General features: G+C 39.1%; 1 protein-coding gene across 2 annotated transcripts in view; it reads left to right on the forward strand.

The window, feature by feature from the left end:
* Positions 1–14231, forward strand: part of ANO4 (anoctamin 4) — a 383617-nt gene that overhangs the window by 227579 nt on the left and 141807 nt on the right. Inside the window, exons 7-8 of one of the 2 annotated variants that reach the window (XM_050750195.1) lie at positions 10211–10311; positions 13743–13787. In XM_050750195.1, the coding sequence (XP_050606152.1) occupies positions 10211–10311; positions 13743–13787 (146 nt within the window). Of the gene's footprint in view, positions 1–10210; positions 10312–13680; positions 13788–14231 lie in introns of those variants that run through there. The other variant, XM_050750196.1, reaches the window with a different exon arrangement.

Below are 14231 nucleotides of genomic sequence, written 5' to 3' on the forward strand. Positions count from 1 at the left end.
TCTGTTCATACTAATCACATTTTTTATAATTAGGGTCGTCATTGCTTTGCTGAATTTTGAGTTCCCTGAGATCTTGAACTATGTCTTAACCTTCTTTGTATCCCGAGGGTCCAACATAGGGCCTGTGCGCTAGGCAACATAGTGCACAGTAGTTAAATCATCTTTAGGTGTTTACTGAATGATTTTATGTGTCATTGTGTTGTGAGGCAGATAAAACATTTGCTTTTCATAATAGATCTAAGAAGGTGATGAAAGAAGGTCTTCTACATCAGTGTGTATTAATTAGCAATATGTATCAGATATACTCCGGCTTCCAGTGGTCTTGTGGATAGATGTGGCCATATGACTACTTCTGCTCAATGGGCTGGGCACAGAAGTGGTACGCATGCTTATGAGGCCCTCTGAGCTCTGCCTTCCCCCTGGGTGACTATCAGCATGAACCACTAAATCACTACAATGAGCTGCCCTGCAGTGGACATGTAGCATGAACAAGGAGTAAATCTTTATCATGGCACTAGCCGATAGAAAATTCTAGGAGCCACATATAAAAGGTAAAAATAGACAGATGAATTTAATAATAGTTTTACTTATCCAACAGATCTAAGATATCATTTAAACATGTAATCAACATAGGAATTATTGAGATATTTTACATTCTTTTTTGTATATATGCTAAGTCTTCAAAATCTGGTGTGTACTTTCCACAGTCAGCACATCTCAATTTGAACTAGTTATATTTTAAGTGTTTAATGGCACCAGGTGCCTACTATACTGACAGTACAGCTCTGCTGTTCAATGTCACTGATATTTGGGGGTTATTAGTTGCTGCAACATAACTTAGCCCATCCTGACAGCTACACTAAACATTGATTTTCCTCAGATACCCTGATGAAGTAAGTTTCTCAGACCTGACATGGGGATCACCAGGGTTGGTGCGAAGTAACAAAGAGTATGTTGCATGAGGGGATTCACTTTATGGCAACACAGAGAACCTGTAATGAAATGTGTGAAGATTTGTGCTCAGCCCTTCAGAACTGAACATCTAATTGTGGCCTAGAGGAGGGTTTCTTCGAGTTTCTCATAAATTTAGCCACATTGAAACTCTGTGGTGGTAAGAAGATGAATTTTTTTCTGCCTGATAATAGTGTTTTAACAAGGTAATCAATAATGTGAGAAAGCTACTCGTAGTCTGGATCGCAAGATGTTCATAAATTCATTTAGGAAGCATTCATTCTCAATGACCATGTGCTCAGTAACATGCTGGGTGCTGGGAATACAACTGTGAAGAAGTGTACAGTCTCACAGAGGCAGCAATGAAATCTATAATTATAGCATTCATTAGTTGGAATATGATCTGCATTAGTTTTATATCACGGCTGAAGAGATTACTTCAAACTTCGAGGCTTCGAGCAATCTATGTTTATGCTCCCACAGTCTCTGTGGGTCAGGAGTCTGGGTACAGCTCAACCATGACCTCTAATCAGGATCCCTCCAAGGCCACCCCAGGGTGTCCGCCAGGTTGCATTCTTTTCTGGAGCTCAAGGTTCTCTCACATGGTTATTGGCAGAATTTAGTTTTCCTTGTGGTTGTAGGTCTGAGGTCTTCATTTTCTTGTTGACCTTCAGCCAGGAACGGTTCTCAGCTTCTAGAGGCCCCTCAGAGACCCTTTCACAACACAGCGGCTTATTTCTTCAGAGCGAGCAGGATAATCTCTCTGACCTCGAGACTCTCTCCTAAGGACTCATCTAATGCATTCAGGCCAATCCAGGCTGGAATGGAAGGAGCCCCGCCATGAGGCTGTTGCAGTATTTGAGAAGACAGATGATGGTTGTTTAAAGGAGGGTGGTGGCAGTAGAGATGCAGAGAAGTGTGTAGATCAAAGAGAAGTTTAAAAGGTAGAATCAATAAGACTTGGTGATTTGTTGGATATGACATAAGGGAAAAAGAAGTTAAAGATGGCTCCTGGACTTGAGCCACTAAAAGGATGGTTGTGCCATTTCCTGATGTGGGGACACTGAGAAGAAGAGCAGTTTTGCCAGTGAAGCAGATCCATTGTAGACATTGATGTGTCTGATCTGCCAGTGAGACATGAGGTACCAGGTGCCACACTGACCATTGGCTACACTGATCTGGAGTTCAGAAGAGAAGTGTGGGCCAAAGATATGAGTGTTGGAGATATCAGCTGATAGGTGACATCTAAAGCCATTAGGAGGGATGAGATCATCCAGGGAGGACAGGTAGAATGAGACTAGAGCCTGGATGAAGTCCTTAGAGACGTCCATTTAAAGGTCTTCTAAGGGGGACAATTTCACACACACCTATTTCTTGTTGCTGTTGCTAATGTCACCTTCAGGGAATGAATATTATAATTATTTGGGAACATATAGTACTTCAAGAGGATTCTCTCCACCAGGGCACTGTGTGTGTGTGTGTGTCTGTGTGTGTGTATGTGTTGCAGAGAGGAAATTGCATCCGAATCAGCTGAAGAGCATTTGTAAACTACACTCACAAATTTCAGTGTGTCCCTAAGGGAAAAGAATAACAGATGCAAAAAAAATTTCTTTTTAGAGACACATGCCCTCATTTTTTAGAGAAAACTGGAGCTCATAAAAGTACAAGTCATTTGCCCAGTGCTACACAGCTGGTTAGATGATAGCCCCCACTGAGAGAAGTTGAAGTTGCTTAGCAATTACTTTGAGCCCTTTAACCCTCGAGGAGTGTACATTTATCCACCAGTTTCACAGGCTAGATTCCAGATACATCAAGGAATTCTAGCATCAGCTATTGGGGGGTTACCCAGATGTCCACCAAGCTTTCAGTACCTGTGGGTGGAAGAAGGAAATTCTCACTTATTGAACCAGTACTATACAACCATAACAGCTTCAGAACGACGCTGCAAGGCAGGTATTATTTTCCTCATTTTACAAATGAAGAAACTGAGGCTTGTGAATGGAGTAATGTGCCCACAGATGGCAGAACCAGGCTTGAAATTTGCTCTTACTACTGGCCTTACATTAATTTTAGGATGTGAGAGCCAACTGTATGCATTGCACATCGACTGTAATATATAATTAAGCATTTCTTCAAAAAATAACATTACAGTGGAATTGAGTTCATGAGCAAATATATTTGTGTGAGCCTCTCAGCTTTCTGCTTGTGAAACAGCAGTTCTGAAGCCAGACTGCATTGGTGAGAACTAGGCTCCATTCCTTACTTGAGTAAACTTAGCCAAGGTACCAGACTTCTTTGTGCTTTAGTTCCTCATTTGCAATAAATTAGAATAATAGTAATACCTGCTGCATAGGGTTGCTGTGAAAATTGAATGATTTAATGTAGGCAAAAGCTCTAAAATACCACCTAACGTGTAGTGGCACTATGTAGCTGCTTCCGTCTCTACCATTACTATTCATTTGCATTCACTATGATTTTTTTAATTCAAGAGGCTTCTCTGAGTTTCCAATTAGCAATTAATGTCTCCTCCTAGCCCCAGAATTTTAGAGTTTTGCTTTGTCCTCGTAACAGTATAGTTATGAGAAAGCAATGCCCAGGTAGTTACCTAAGGGGATACAGAGCAGATGCAAGTGGCTAACCTGATTGGATCCTTCACGCTCAGTAAATTGAAACGTCAAGCCTATTTATGCCTCAGGGTCTTTGTCTTTTACTCTTCTCACTGTCTGGAATGCTCTCTCCCTGTGTAATAGAACAGCCTCCCTCAGTACTTTTTTCAGGTCTCTGTTCGAATGTCACCTTATCAAAAGGCTTGTCCACACCGCTCTATCTAAAATAGCATCTCCTTCCTACCATTACTTTCTATTTTCTTACCCTCTTTATTTTTCTTCAAAGCACATCATCAGAAGTATTACACGTCTATTTACTGAGGGTCTGTCTCCCCAGCAGAACTTGAGTTCCTCAAGAGCAGGGATTTGGTCTGTTTTGTTCACAGCTATCTTCCCAGCACCTAGGACAGGCCCTGGCACATCATAGGCCGTCAGTAAAGATTTGCAGAATAGATGAGTGGATGTGTGAGTGAATGTTAAGTTACAATTCACACAGTGGGATTCATGGTTATCTGCAAAGACCACCATGATTTACGGGTGCATTGTCACCTATACAACTTTAGGACAAACTGGACGGCTCCAGTCCTTCACTGCAGGTAAGAGTACTACCATCTGTCCAGTTCCCCAGGCAAAATAACCTCTGCATCATTCTAGGCACTGGATTTTTTTTTCACCCTCCTTATTTGTTCAATCCCAAGTTCTTTCAAACCTACCTCCACTAGATCTCAAGTCCATCTGTTTCTCCTTTTCTTCTGGTTCTAACCACCATCTTGTCTCACCTGGCTACTAGAATAACTTTCTTATTGAACTTCCCACTCCTGTGCTTCCTTCGGACCATTCTCTACAAAACATGCAGCACACACTTTGGGAAACAAGTGATGCCTGCCTGCAACTCATTAGTGGCTTCCTATTGGCCTTAGAAAATAAATCCAAACTTCTTACCACATTGTACCTGGCCTGGCATGGTCTATTCCCAGCCCTCTTCTCTAACCCTATTTTAGGTAACTCTATCCACCTCACACTTTACAATGTCCAATCACCCCAGCCTTCCCGTTCCCAGAACAACCTCTGGACCTTTGTTCTTGCTGTTTCTTCTGGTTGGAATACTTCTCACTTGACTCTTTCCATGCCTAACACCATCTCATCTTTCAGATTTTAGGCTAAATGTCACCTAGTCACAGATCAACCAACAAATCTTAATCAGGTGCCTCCAGTTCCTCTCTCCCACAGAACTATATTCTTTTCCTTTTAAAATACTTTTCATAATTTTAAATCATGCTTATTTGTTGTTTGATGTCTGTCTCCCACTCTAGATTGTAAATTCTATCTACTGTGGCATATCTAGCACCTAGAAGAGTCTCTGACACAGAGTAGTCACTTAATGAACATTTTTGGATGTTGTTGAATGAATGTCATAGAGGAACCTGCAGGAAACCCTGAAGATACTAAGGGACAAAAGACAGGAATTGGGTGCTTGGATCTCAGGATTTCTGGTGGTTGGGGCTTGTAATCAAAGACTGATAAATCCTTCCAATATACTGGTTTCTTGTTTATTACCTTCTCAGGTTATAATTTGAGTGAGTAGAAATGCTGTGTTCTTTTCACCACCAATATGGTGTGGCCCCTCTTGGAGATAATAACAAGCATATTTTTAGATTTACTATGAGCACCTTAACGGCATTATGCCATTTAATACAATTCAATAAGATATGTATTGCTATCATTTCCTATTTTACATTTGAACAAACTGAGGCACAGAGAAGTTAAATAGCTTGTTCAAGATCTCAGGGCTGGTAAGAGGTAGACAAATGAATATAAATATGTGAAGTCCAACCTCACAGTCCGAATTGCTAACCTCTGAGGCACAGATGCCCACATGGCCTTGTACCTATACTCCCATAGTGACCTCTACCAGTCCTTTAAATATAATGTTTATCCTGGACACACTTACTTTGTATCCCTGGCCCAGACTTCTACCCTGAGCTCCAGACTCATTTGTCTAACTACCCACGCTATATCTCCTGGGCATGTCAAACTTAACTTTTCCAAAACTGAGTTTATGATCTACCTCTGTACCCCCATCCTCCATGCTCAAACGTGGTCTGCCTCTATTTCCTCTTCTCAACAAATGGCATCAGGAATCATAAGATGTGGAGATGTGTGTGTATACACACACATACACACATACATATATATACATACACACCTCTTTGAGAGATGGACTGCTTGGATTAGATAGTGGCATGCCATTTCTCCTGCCTTACTGTTGCAAGGACCATGACTGTTACATACCAAGGCATGGACCAAAATTTAGTAAATCGAAGGTTTTCAGTATGTTCTTGCTGAATAAAAGAAAAAAAAAGGAAGAATTTTTTGTGTGAATCTCATCTCTTTTTACTCCAGGTAATTTCCCATGATATTCGCTAATTTTTTCAGTCATTTTTCTAAGAATATTTTTCCAAACTTCTCTAAGTGGTAATTTTTCTCTCCCCAAGGTTTTATTCCCAGGAATTTGTATTGCAGTATATTAATGAAACAACGCTATGTTTCGTAAAAATCATTTTCATTTCTTTTCACTTGGGCTCTTGTGCACTTGGATTTATATGGCAAAGAATACTTAATAATAAGGAAAGACCTATCTAGAAACAGCAGTGTAATCATTTGGCAGTAGAGAAAAGAGTGATTTATGGGCCATATAATTAGCAATCATCTGTTTCCCATTTATTTCTCAGAACTGAAGTTCAGAAGGCATTCAGTAACAAGCAGTAGGTAATGCCTTCTCAGTTTTTCCTTGGAAAGCTGAATATGAATAATAAGCCCCATACACTATATTTTCCCTTAAGTATGTAAAAAGGACAAAAGGACACACACACACACATACACATACACACACAGAGAGAGAGAGAGAGAGAGAGAGAGAGAACTCATATTCTTTGCTATTCAAGAGAATTCAGGTAATGTTTTTTTCTCGAGATAATCAAAACAATTTTTAATAGCCCCAAATAAAATCTCAGTTCATTGGTAACTTAATTTTGCTTTACATGAAGGAAAGCCTCTTTGTTTTTGTTGCTTTGTTTTCTAAAATATGAAATTCTTTTAAGACAAATTCATATAAACTGATAAAGCAACAATCCAGATTCTATGCATCTTAAATGCATTTGCAAAGCCATTATTTATTTAAACTTCAGAAGTTGTCAGGTATAATTCAAAAGCAAGTTAAGAGGTGAAGGTATGGAATCAGCTCTGTCTGGGGTAAACATTTATTTGGCTGTGGGTGAGCCACTTGTCACCTCTCTTTCTCCTCCTCTAAGAAACTGAAGGAAAACCACTCTCACAAGGTTCATATGGGAATAAGATGGGGTAATGTGTGAATGTGCTTTGACAATTGCAAAGCATGAAAAATAAATAAATAAATAAATAAAATGAGGTTGTTATTGTTATTAGTTAAATAATAAGTGATTTTTATCAGGCTGAATAAATCAAAATAGCTATCCTTTTATGCAGAAAATGGTTGAGATCCCACATCAGAATTTTAGTTGATTCAGTATGTATTCAGATAATGAACTTAGCTTTTCTACATATAGAAATGTGGTATTTAAGTTGTTCTCTGAGTGGAATATTTTAATATATTTTTAATGTTTCCATAAATTTATGAGAGATCTTCAAATGATTATTTTCCCACTAGATTGTTTATTTTCTGTAAATCCTAACAATTACAGTAAATCTATGGAGAGAGTAATCTCTAAGCACTATATTCTGCTCTAAATCATTTGTTTAATTCAGTGAATCAATCACATTTCCATATAGAGTCCTCTGTGTTGCACAATTTTACTCTCTCATAGGAAGATGAGTGAATATAGAACCTTAAAGGAAAGCTAAGTGAATATAAAGAAATCCCATTATCATGATTAAAATTTCCGACTTAGGAAGCCACAAAGCCTTCCCAGATCTGAAGTATATCTTCATATAAAGAAAAAGAACTATTTTTAGGAAATACAGTCTTTCTTCTGCATTATAACTTGGAAAACTGTACTATGTATTGAAAAGGAAGCAGCAATCTTTTCTAAAGTCCAACAAATGCTCAGCGGAAAAGCTGTGAGACCATCTCAGATCCCCAAGGCATCATTGCATCCACAGGCATGAAATGGGGCGGGACTGACTGTGTGTGTGTGATGTTTCTGTATGTTCTGTATGGGCATCACAGCCTGTGAGCTCATTTACATACCCCGATCTAAACAGCTGTGCCAGGAGGACTGACCGTAATAGGTTACTGAACAGAGGAAAGCAGTTTTTACAAAGAGACAAAGCATTTGGCCATCACATTTTCGGTTGTTACTGGTTTGTCCACTCCCTGGACAGGCACCTCATTTGCAGTAACCTGCAGTGTTCACTGTAAGAGTCACTTCATTGACAGTCACTACCTGCTTCACAGGAATCCAGTATTCACCTGGGCCAGGTCTAACTGCCCACATTTCACCAATCATGTTCATGGATTAGACAAACATTGGGTGCGTGGTACCTCCGTGCCAAGCACTGTGCTAGGCCCAAAGGATTCAACTATGAATAACAGAAATATTCCTTGTTATCAGGAGGGTTATACTCAGGGCACTCTTGTCTCAAGCCAGAAGGTAAAACCTCATTTCAGCCTGAACTGCCAGAAAGTTAGACTTTTCAGACCAATATTAGAGAGTGCCTGACACTACTGATGGGCCCTGGCCTTCCTACCCTTGGGAAATTCAGCATCACACCAGTCTCTGAGAACATTGCAGTCGATGCCAGTTTGATTTTCATAATATCTTGATGAGTTTATACACGTATAATATTTATAACCCTTGAATGTTTATAATTCAGGTCAAAAAGACTCTGAATTAAAGTATGATAAATGAATTACAACTTTACATCCATCTGCAATTTCAAAACAATTTCCCATAGTGCACATTTACCCCAGCTAGAGGAAAAAGTTGAGCTTCTATTTTTGTCAGTTGTGCAAAAACAACAACAACAAGAACCAACAAAGGATTGTTATGCAATACTAGTATAAGGAAAGTCTAGCCACAAAGCACAAAGTCCTAACATATCTGTCAACATTCCTAAACTATAAAAACTTAAATGCCATGCAGTCCAGATCAACCCTATATGAGACAGATGGGGATTAGTAATTGGCCACTTTACTAATTTAAACTGGTTTGGCTCCTATTTTCTCACTTTCCTTCTACAACTGACCCCTCCTTGTGGAAAGTGACTTCCAAAGAGAAATCTCCTAATTGGTTTTTCATGTCCTTTTGGCCAGAGGCATAGACCAAAATCTGTTGGATAGTTATCGGGGTGTGAAGTCCTAGTTTTACTTCCCTACGTTCTAGGTTGATAAAAAGCCCCAAAGCAGGCAAAGGTCTTTGACCAAAGAACACAGCTCTTTGAAAAAGCTTTGCCAGGTACCCACCCAGATTGCAGTCTCACATCTTTTGGCTTGCTTCATCTCCACCATCAACTTTTGCTTTTGCCTGGATGACTGAGAACATTCCTTCTTCTCCCTTATCATTTATTCTCCATGAAACAACCACAGTGATCTTTGACAACCTAAATCAAAGTGGTTTCCCAGTGTTCCTAGAATAAAATCCGCTGCACGTTCTGTCTTCTGCTCACCTTCTCAGCCTCTTCTGATGCCACTCTTCCCTCCTTAAAACACCTCAGCCCCTCTGCTCTCCTTTCTCTCCCTCAATATACCAGGCAGCTTCCCAGCTCAGGGCCTTTGCACCCAGAGCGCTCATGCTGTGCTCTTTCCCCAGCTGGTGCCTTCTCCTCCTTAGGTCTCAGCTCACATGTCACCTCCACAGAGAAGACTTTCCTCAACCCTTTGTCCAAATGAGTATGTAGCCCCTCCCATAACTGTTTCTCTCATTACTCTATCTTCAGAACACTCATTATTATCTGAGCTTATCCTTCCTTCTTCAGAACACTCATTATTATCTGAGTCTCCCTTCCTTCCTTCCTTCCTTCCTTCCTTCCTTCCTTCCTTCCTTCCTTCCTTCCTTCCTTCTTCCTTCCTTGTCTCCCTCTCTCTCTCTTTTCTTTCTTTCTTTCTTTCAACAGAGTCTCGCTCTTGTTGCCCAGGTTGGAGTGCAGTGGCGTGACCTTGGCTCACTGCAACCTCTGCCTTTCGGGTTCAAGCGATTCTCCCGCCTCAGCCTCCCCAGTAGCTGGGATTACAGGCATCTGCCACCATGCCTAGCTAATTTTTGTATTTTTAGTAGAGACGGAGTTTCACCATGTTGTCCAGGTTGGTCTCAAACTCCTGACCTCAGGTGATCTGCCTCGGCCTCCCAAAGTGCTGGGATTACAGGCGTGAGCCACCACGCCTGGCGTATCCTTCCTTTTCAACTTGTTTTTGCCTATCTTCTTTAACATTTTTGTAGAATGTAAATGTTATTCATACCTCTCTTGTTTGCAGCTGGGTCTCCAGCTGGCATGAGTGCCACACATACAGTGGGATGTTTGTTAAATGAATACGTGCACTTGGAAGGGTCTGGCCTATTGCTGAGGAATGCCCCAAATCGTAATCTCTGTCCAGGTCCATGCATTCTAAATTCCAACTCAACTTAAACTGTGGGAGCCTTGAATATACTTTTCAATTTAGTTTCTTTTTTCTGTTTCAGTCCTCTCTAATAAATAGTGACATTATCTTTGTGAAGTTGCATGCCCCATGGGAAGTCCTTGGAAGATATGCAGAACAAATGAATGTAAGAATGCCTTTCAGGTAGGTGGAAATGTATTTTATTCCACTCTCTCTGCTGCTTCACTGTAAATCTAATGTTCTCCTCTCTCAGAACAAATAAAACTGAAATGCAGATGGGAAGGCCATTAGAGGAGGGACTCTTTCAAATGTTTAGGATATGCAAATAAGCGTTTATGGCCAATAATGATTTCATGGCTTTTTGTGAAAAACTCTGGCTAATTCAGTTCTTAGCAGGTAGATATTTCCAGTGCCTGCAATAAAGAAGCATTTTCCAAGTGGCATTTATATTTCCAAAGTGCCATTTTTAGAAGTCCTGTATACTGCTGCTTTGAACAGCCAGACCACAGGCAGCAGTTGCACAGGGCCATATTTTTATGTTCTTTACTGACCATTCCCTTCCAGAAAAACATTAAAATGTATTTCTCTAGAAACAAGTGCAAGAAATTTCGTGACAATGTGATCTTCTTTAAAAAAAAAAAAACAAACTTTTTCAAGTCATAAATACTGTGCAAACACAAATATTGATATTTGTTCCAAGGGGAATAGAAAATACTTTGTTTATATTCCTTAGTTATTTAAAAGGATTAATTTATAATTTACCTTCATTTCACAATGAATATTTTTATTTTCCCTATGGATTATGGAAAAGTGATCTGCATTTGCTATATAGAAATAACATATTAAAACTGAAATTGGAAATGCCAAGATATGTGGGTCTAAAAAGGTGGATGGATGGATGTAGTCCCAAGGGCAGTTCTGAAGGGACTCAAAGAATGACGTACTTTTGGTTTGCAATTTGCCAGTAAGACCACATTAGGTGGCAGAAATGAGGCAAATTGGTACCAGCTCTACAGTCTGTCTCTTAATGAGCTGTGGAAAGTTGTGGAGACAAAGAACATTTATAGAGACAGAGAGAAGGGTTAGGGACACATTTAGAGAAGGGCAATTTCCATTCACAGGCTTGTAATACATCTCCCCGGTGCATCTTGTCTTCTTTGTTTATTGGCCTGTATATCCTAATACCTAGTCAAAATAGAGGCTGGGATTTCTAGCATCTGTTTTCCTGGAGGCAAAATTCTCAAAATGCATAATAAATTTAGTTCTGATCTTATGATTTATTTTTGTATTTAACTGTTAAAAAGAAAATCTGAGAATTTAAGGGTTAAAAAAAGGAATACATATATATATATAATATGTGTGTGTGTGTGTGTGTGTGTGTGTGTGTGTGTGTGTGTATATGTATATATCCACTAGGGAGAGATAAGGAATGTCAGTTTAGATTCCACTGAAAATTTTTATACTCTAGCAATTAAAACCAAATATTTATCAATGATATAATAAGTATCTAATGTAGATTAATACCGTATCATACCTAAGAACCAAAAGAGAAAGAAAGAAAACCCTACAAAATATGTCTAGATAGAAATTTACACACCCCTCTCCGGTATAAATAAATCTCATAAAACCTTCTGCCAGAACACATGTCTGTAACAAAGAACCCAGGGAGATTATAGAAACTTAAGCAATGTTAATGCAAAGCAAATTCTCTTACTACCTGCAAAGAATTTTATATCTGAAGGGCCTGGCCGCATCATGAATAACTTCTGCATGCCTACTGCAGAGCAGAAATGTGCTGCCTCCAAGCAGCACTTGAGAGAATGTGAAGCACACAATGAAATGAAAAAGAACGTGAACAATAATCTTTTTAGATATAGGAATTCTTGCATGATGATTTTAGAAGAAAATATTGTTAATGTGTGACACTTACTGACCTCATTAATATTAATGTGGTTTTGCCTACTAAGCTTGGCTTTACTTGTTGCAACCTGATGGATTTAAAACTTTTGCTATTATTGTGTCCATAGTTTCAGACAAATAACTCTAGTCTAAGGAGATACATGCATTTCCAAAGGAGGAATTCTCCCACTACATCATTTCAACAAAATGTACAAACATCATTTTGGCTGAATTTAAATGCCCAAAGAATCTTCATAATTTTGTGTAGACGATACTTCTGAATCCCAGGTTTAGTCTCCATGGATTTTTATCCCTATAATGTTTAAAAGGAAATATAGGAATAGGTTTCTTATGAGAAATTACAGTAAAACTTGCTTCTAAATACCTATATGTCCATGGATTTTTTTTAACAGACTTTACTTTTTAGAGAATTTTTTAGGTTTATAGAAAATTGAGAAGATACTAGTGTTCCAATATAGTATACAATATAGTATAGTATAGTGTTCCCTTCTCCTCCAGCCTACAGTTTCTTTATTATTAACATCTTGCATTAGTGTGATATTTTTGTTAAAATTGGTGGACCAGTATTGAAAAATTATTATTAACTAAAGTCCATAGTTTACTCTAGGGTTGACTCTATGTGCGCGTGGTTCTGTGGGTTTTGACAAAGGCATATCATGTATCCACCATTGCAGGATCGTACAGAATAGCTGCACTGCCCTAAAAGTCTCCTGTGTTTCACCTACATTCCTTCTCCCACTGGCAACCACTGATCTTTTTATTGTCTCTATAGTTTTGCCTATGTTTTAAAGCTTTCACGAATATGCAAAAAAAATTGGTGGTACATAAACTTACCATTTACAGAAGTGAAAGAGTTCAGTAACAGTTCAGGATATACATAAAAAGCACCTGTTTCATTATTATTCCATTCAGCTTCAGTTGAAGCCTGAAATAATGGAAAGGGAGGTTGCATTTTAATAAAGAATCTAATTCATGTACTGTCCATTCAAACTACACCAAGAATTTTCATTTTTAACATTCTTTAAAGGTAGATATATAGCAATCTGACAGAATAAGTCTGATTTTTTTAAAGTTTCCAGAATTCCTTGATTTTACCTATTTAATTCACCTACAACCAGGGCCAGTGGTCAGCCAGTGTGCCCCAGTGTGGTTATGTACAGCTGGGTGTTAATGCTGACAAGTGAGTGTCCTTCCCACACTGGTTGTGAAATATATATATATGTCTATACCATGAGAGAAGTGTCATGTGTAAGCTTGAAGTGCTGTATAAATATTAGTTAATATAATAGCATGCCCGTTAAATTATGTATGTTGTCCTCTGATCCATCCTTGCATTTTCCTGGGGAAGAAAGCTGACTTCAGCTGAAGCTGTGCAAATACCAATCACTCCAAATTATCATACTGCACATGCTTTGCAGGCGAGGAGCAACCACTAAAAAAAAAAAAAAAAAAAAAAAATTATGGTAATGGGTAGAGGAAGAAATACCAATGGAAACTGTTGCATAAGATTTCATGACTCAAAAACGCATGCCCTGTGTTCCCACTGTATTTCTCACTGTTAATCTCTTTTTAGTTTTTTCTTCTTCACCTCTTACAGGCTTCTATCTTCAATCTCCTTTCCTTCCTTGCTAGTTCAAACTGTAACTGACGATGGGTTTTCTTCTCGACTGGCTTCATTTTTGCTGTTCTTCCAGGAGAAAAATCTATTACCTGCCCCGCCGTTACAAGTTCATGAGCAGGTTAGTAGCACGCTGTGTCCTGACGGTGTTTGTCTTTCTGTTGGCCCGTGTGCTTCAACAATGACAAGGAGCTATAAGCTGGGGAAAATGAGCCTGTGTCACATGGGAAAGCTGGCTGCTATGCACATTTTAAAATCAGCTGTGTCTGATTAGCCTGGGGAAAAAAAAAAAGATGAAAACATCCCTCTAGAAGTTTTCCCTGTAACTTCTCCCCACTTGAGAGGATGCCATTCATCTGCAAGTGTGCTGGGGCTATTGCTTTTTAGCCCATTCTCTTTTTAAAAAAATTTTCAATAGTTTTTGGGAAACAGGTAGATTTTGGTTACATGGATAACTTCTTTAGTGGTGATTTCTGAAATTTTGGTGCACCGATCACCTGAGCACTGTGTACTGTACCCAATGATCAGTCTTTTATCCTTCACCCCCTCTTTTTAGCCCATTCTA

This window comes from Macaca thibetana, chromosome 11, assembly GCF_024542745.1.
Source record: "Macaca thibetana thibetana isolate TM-01 chromosome 11, ASM2454274v1, whole genome shotgun sequence".
In the NCBI taxonomy this organism is placed as follows: Eukaryota; Metazoa; Chordata; class Mammalia; order Primates; family Cercopithecidae; genus Macaca; species Macaca thibetana.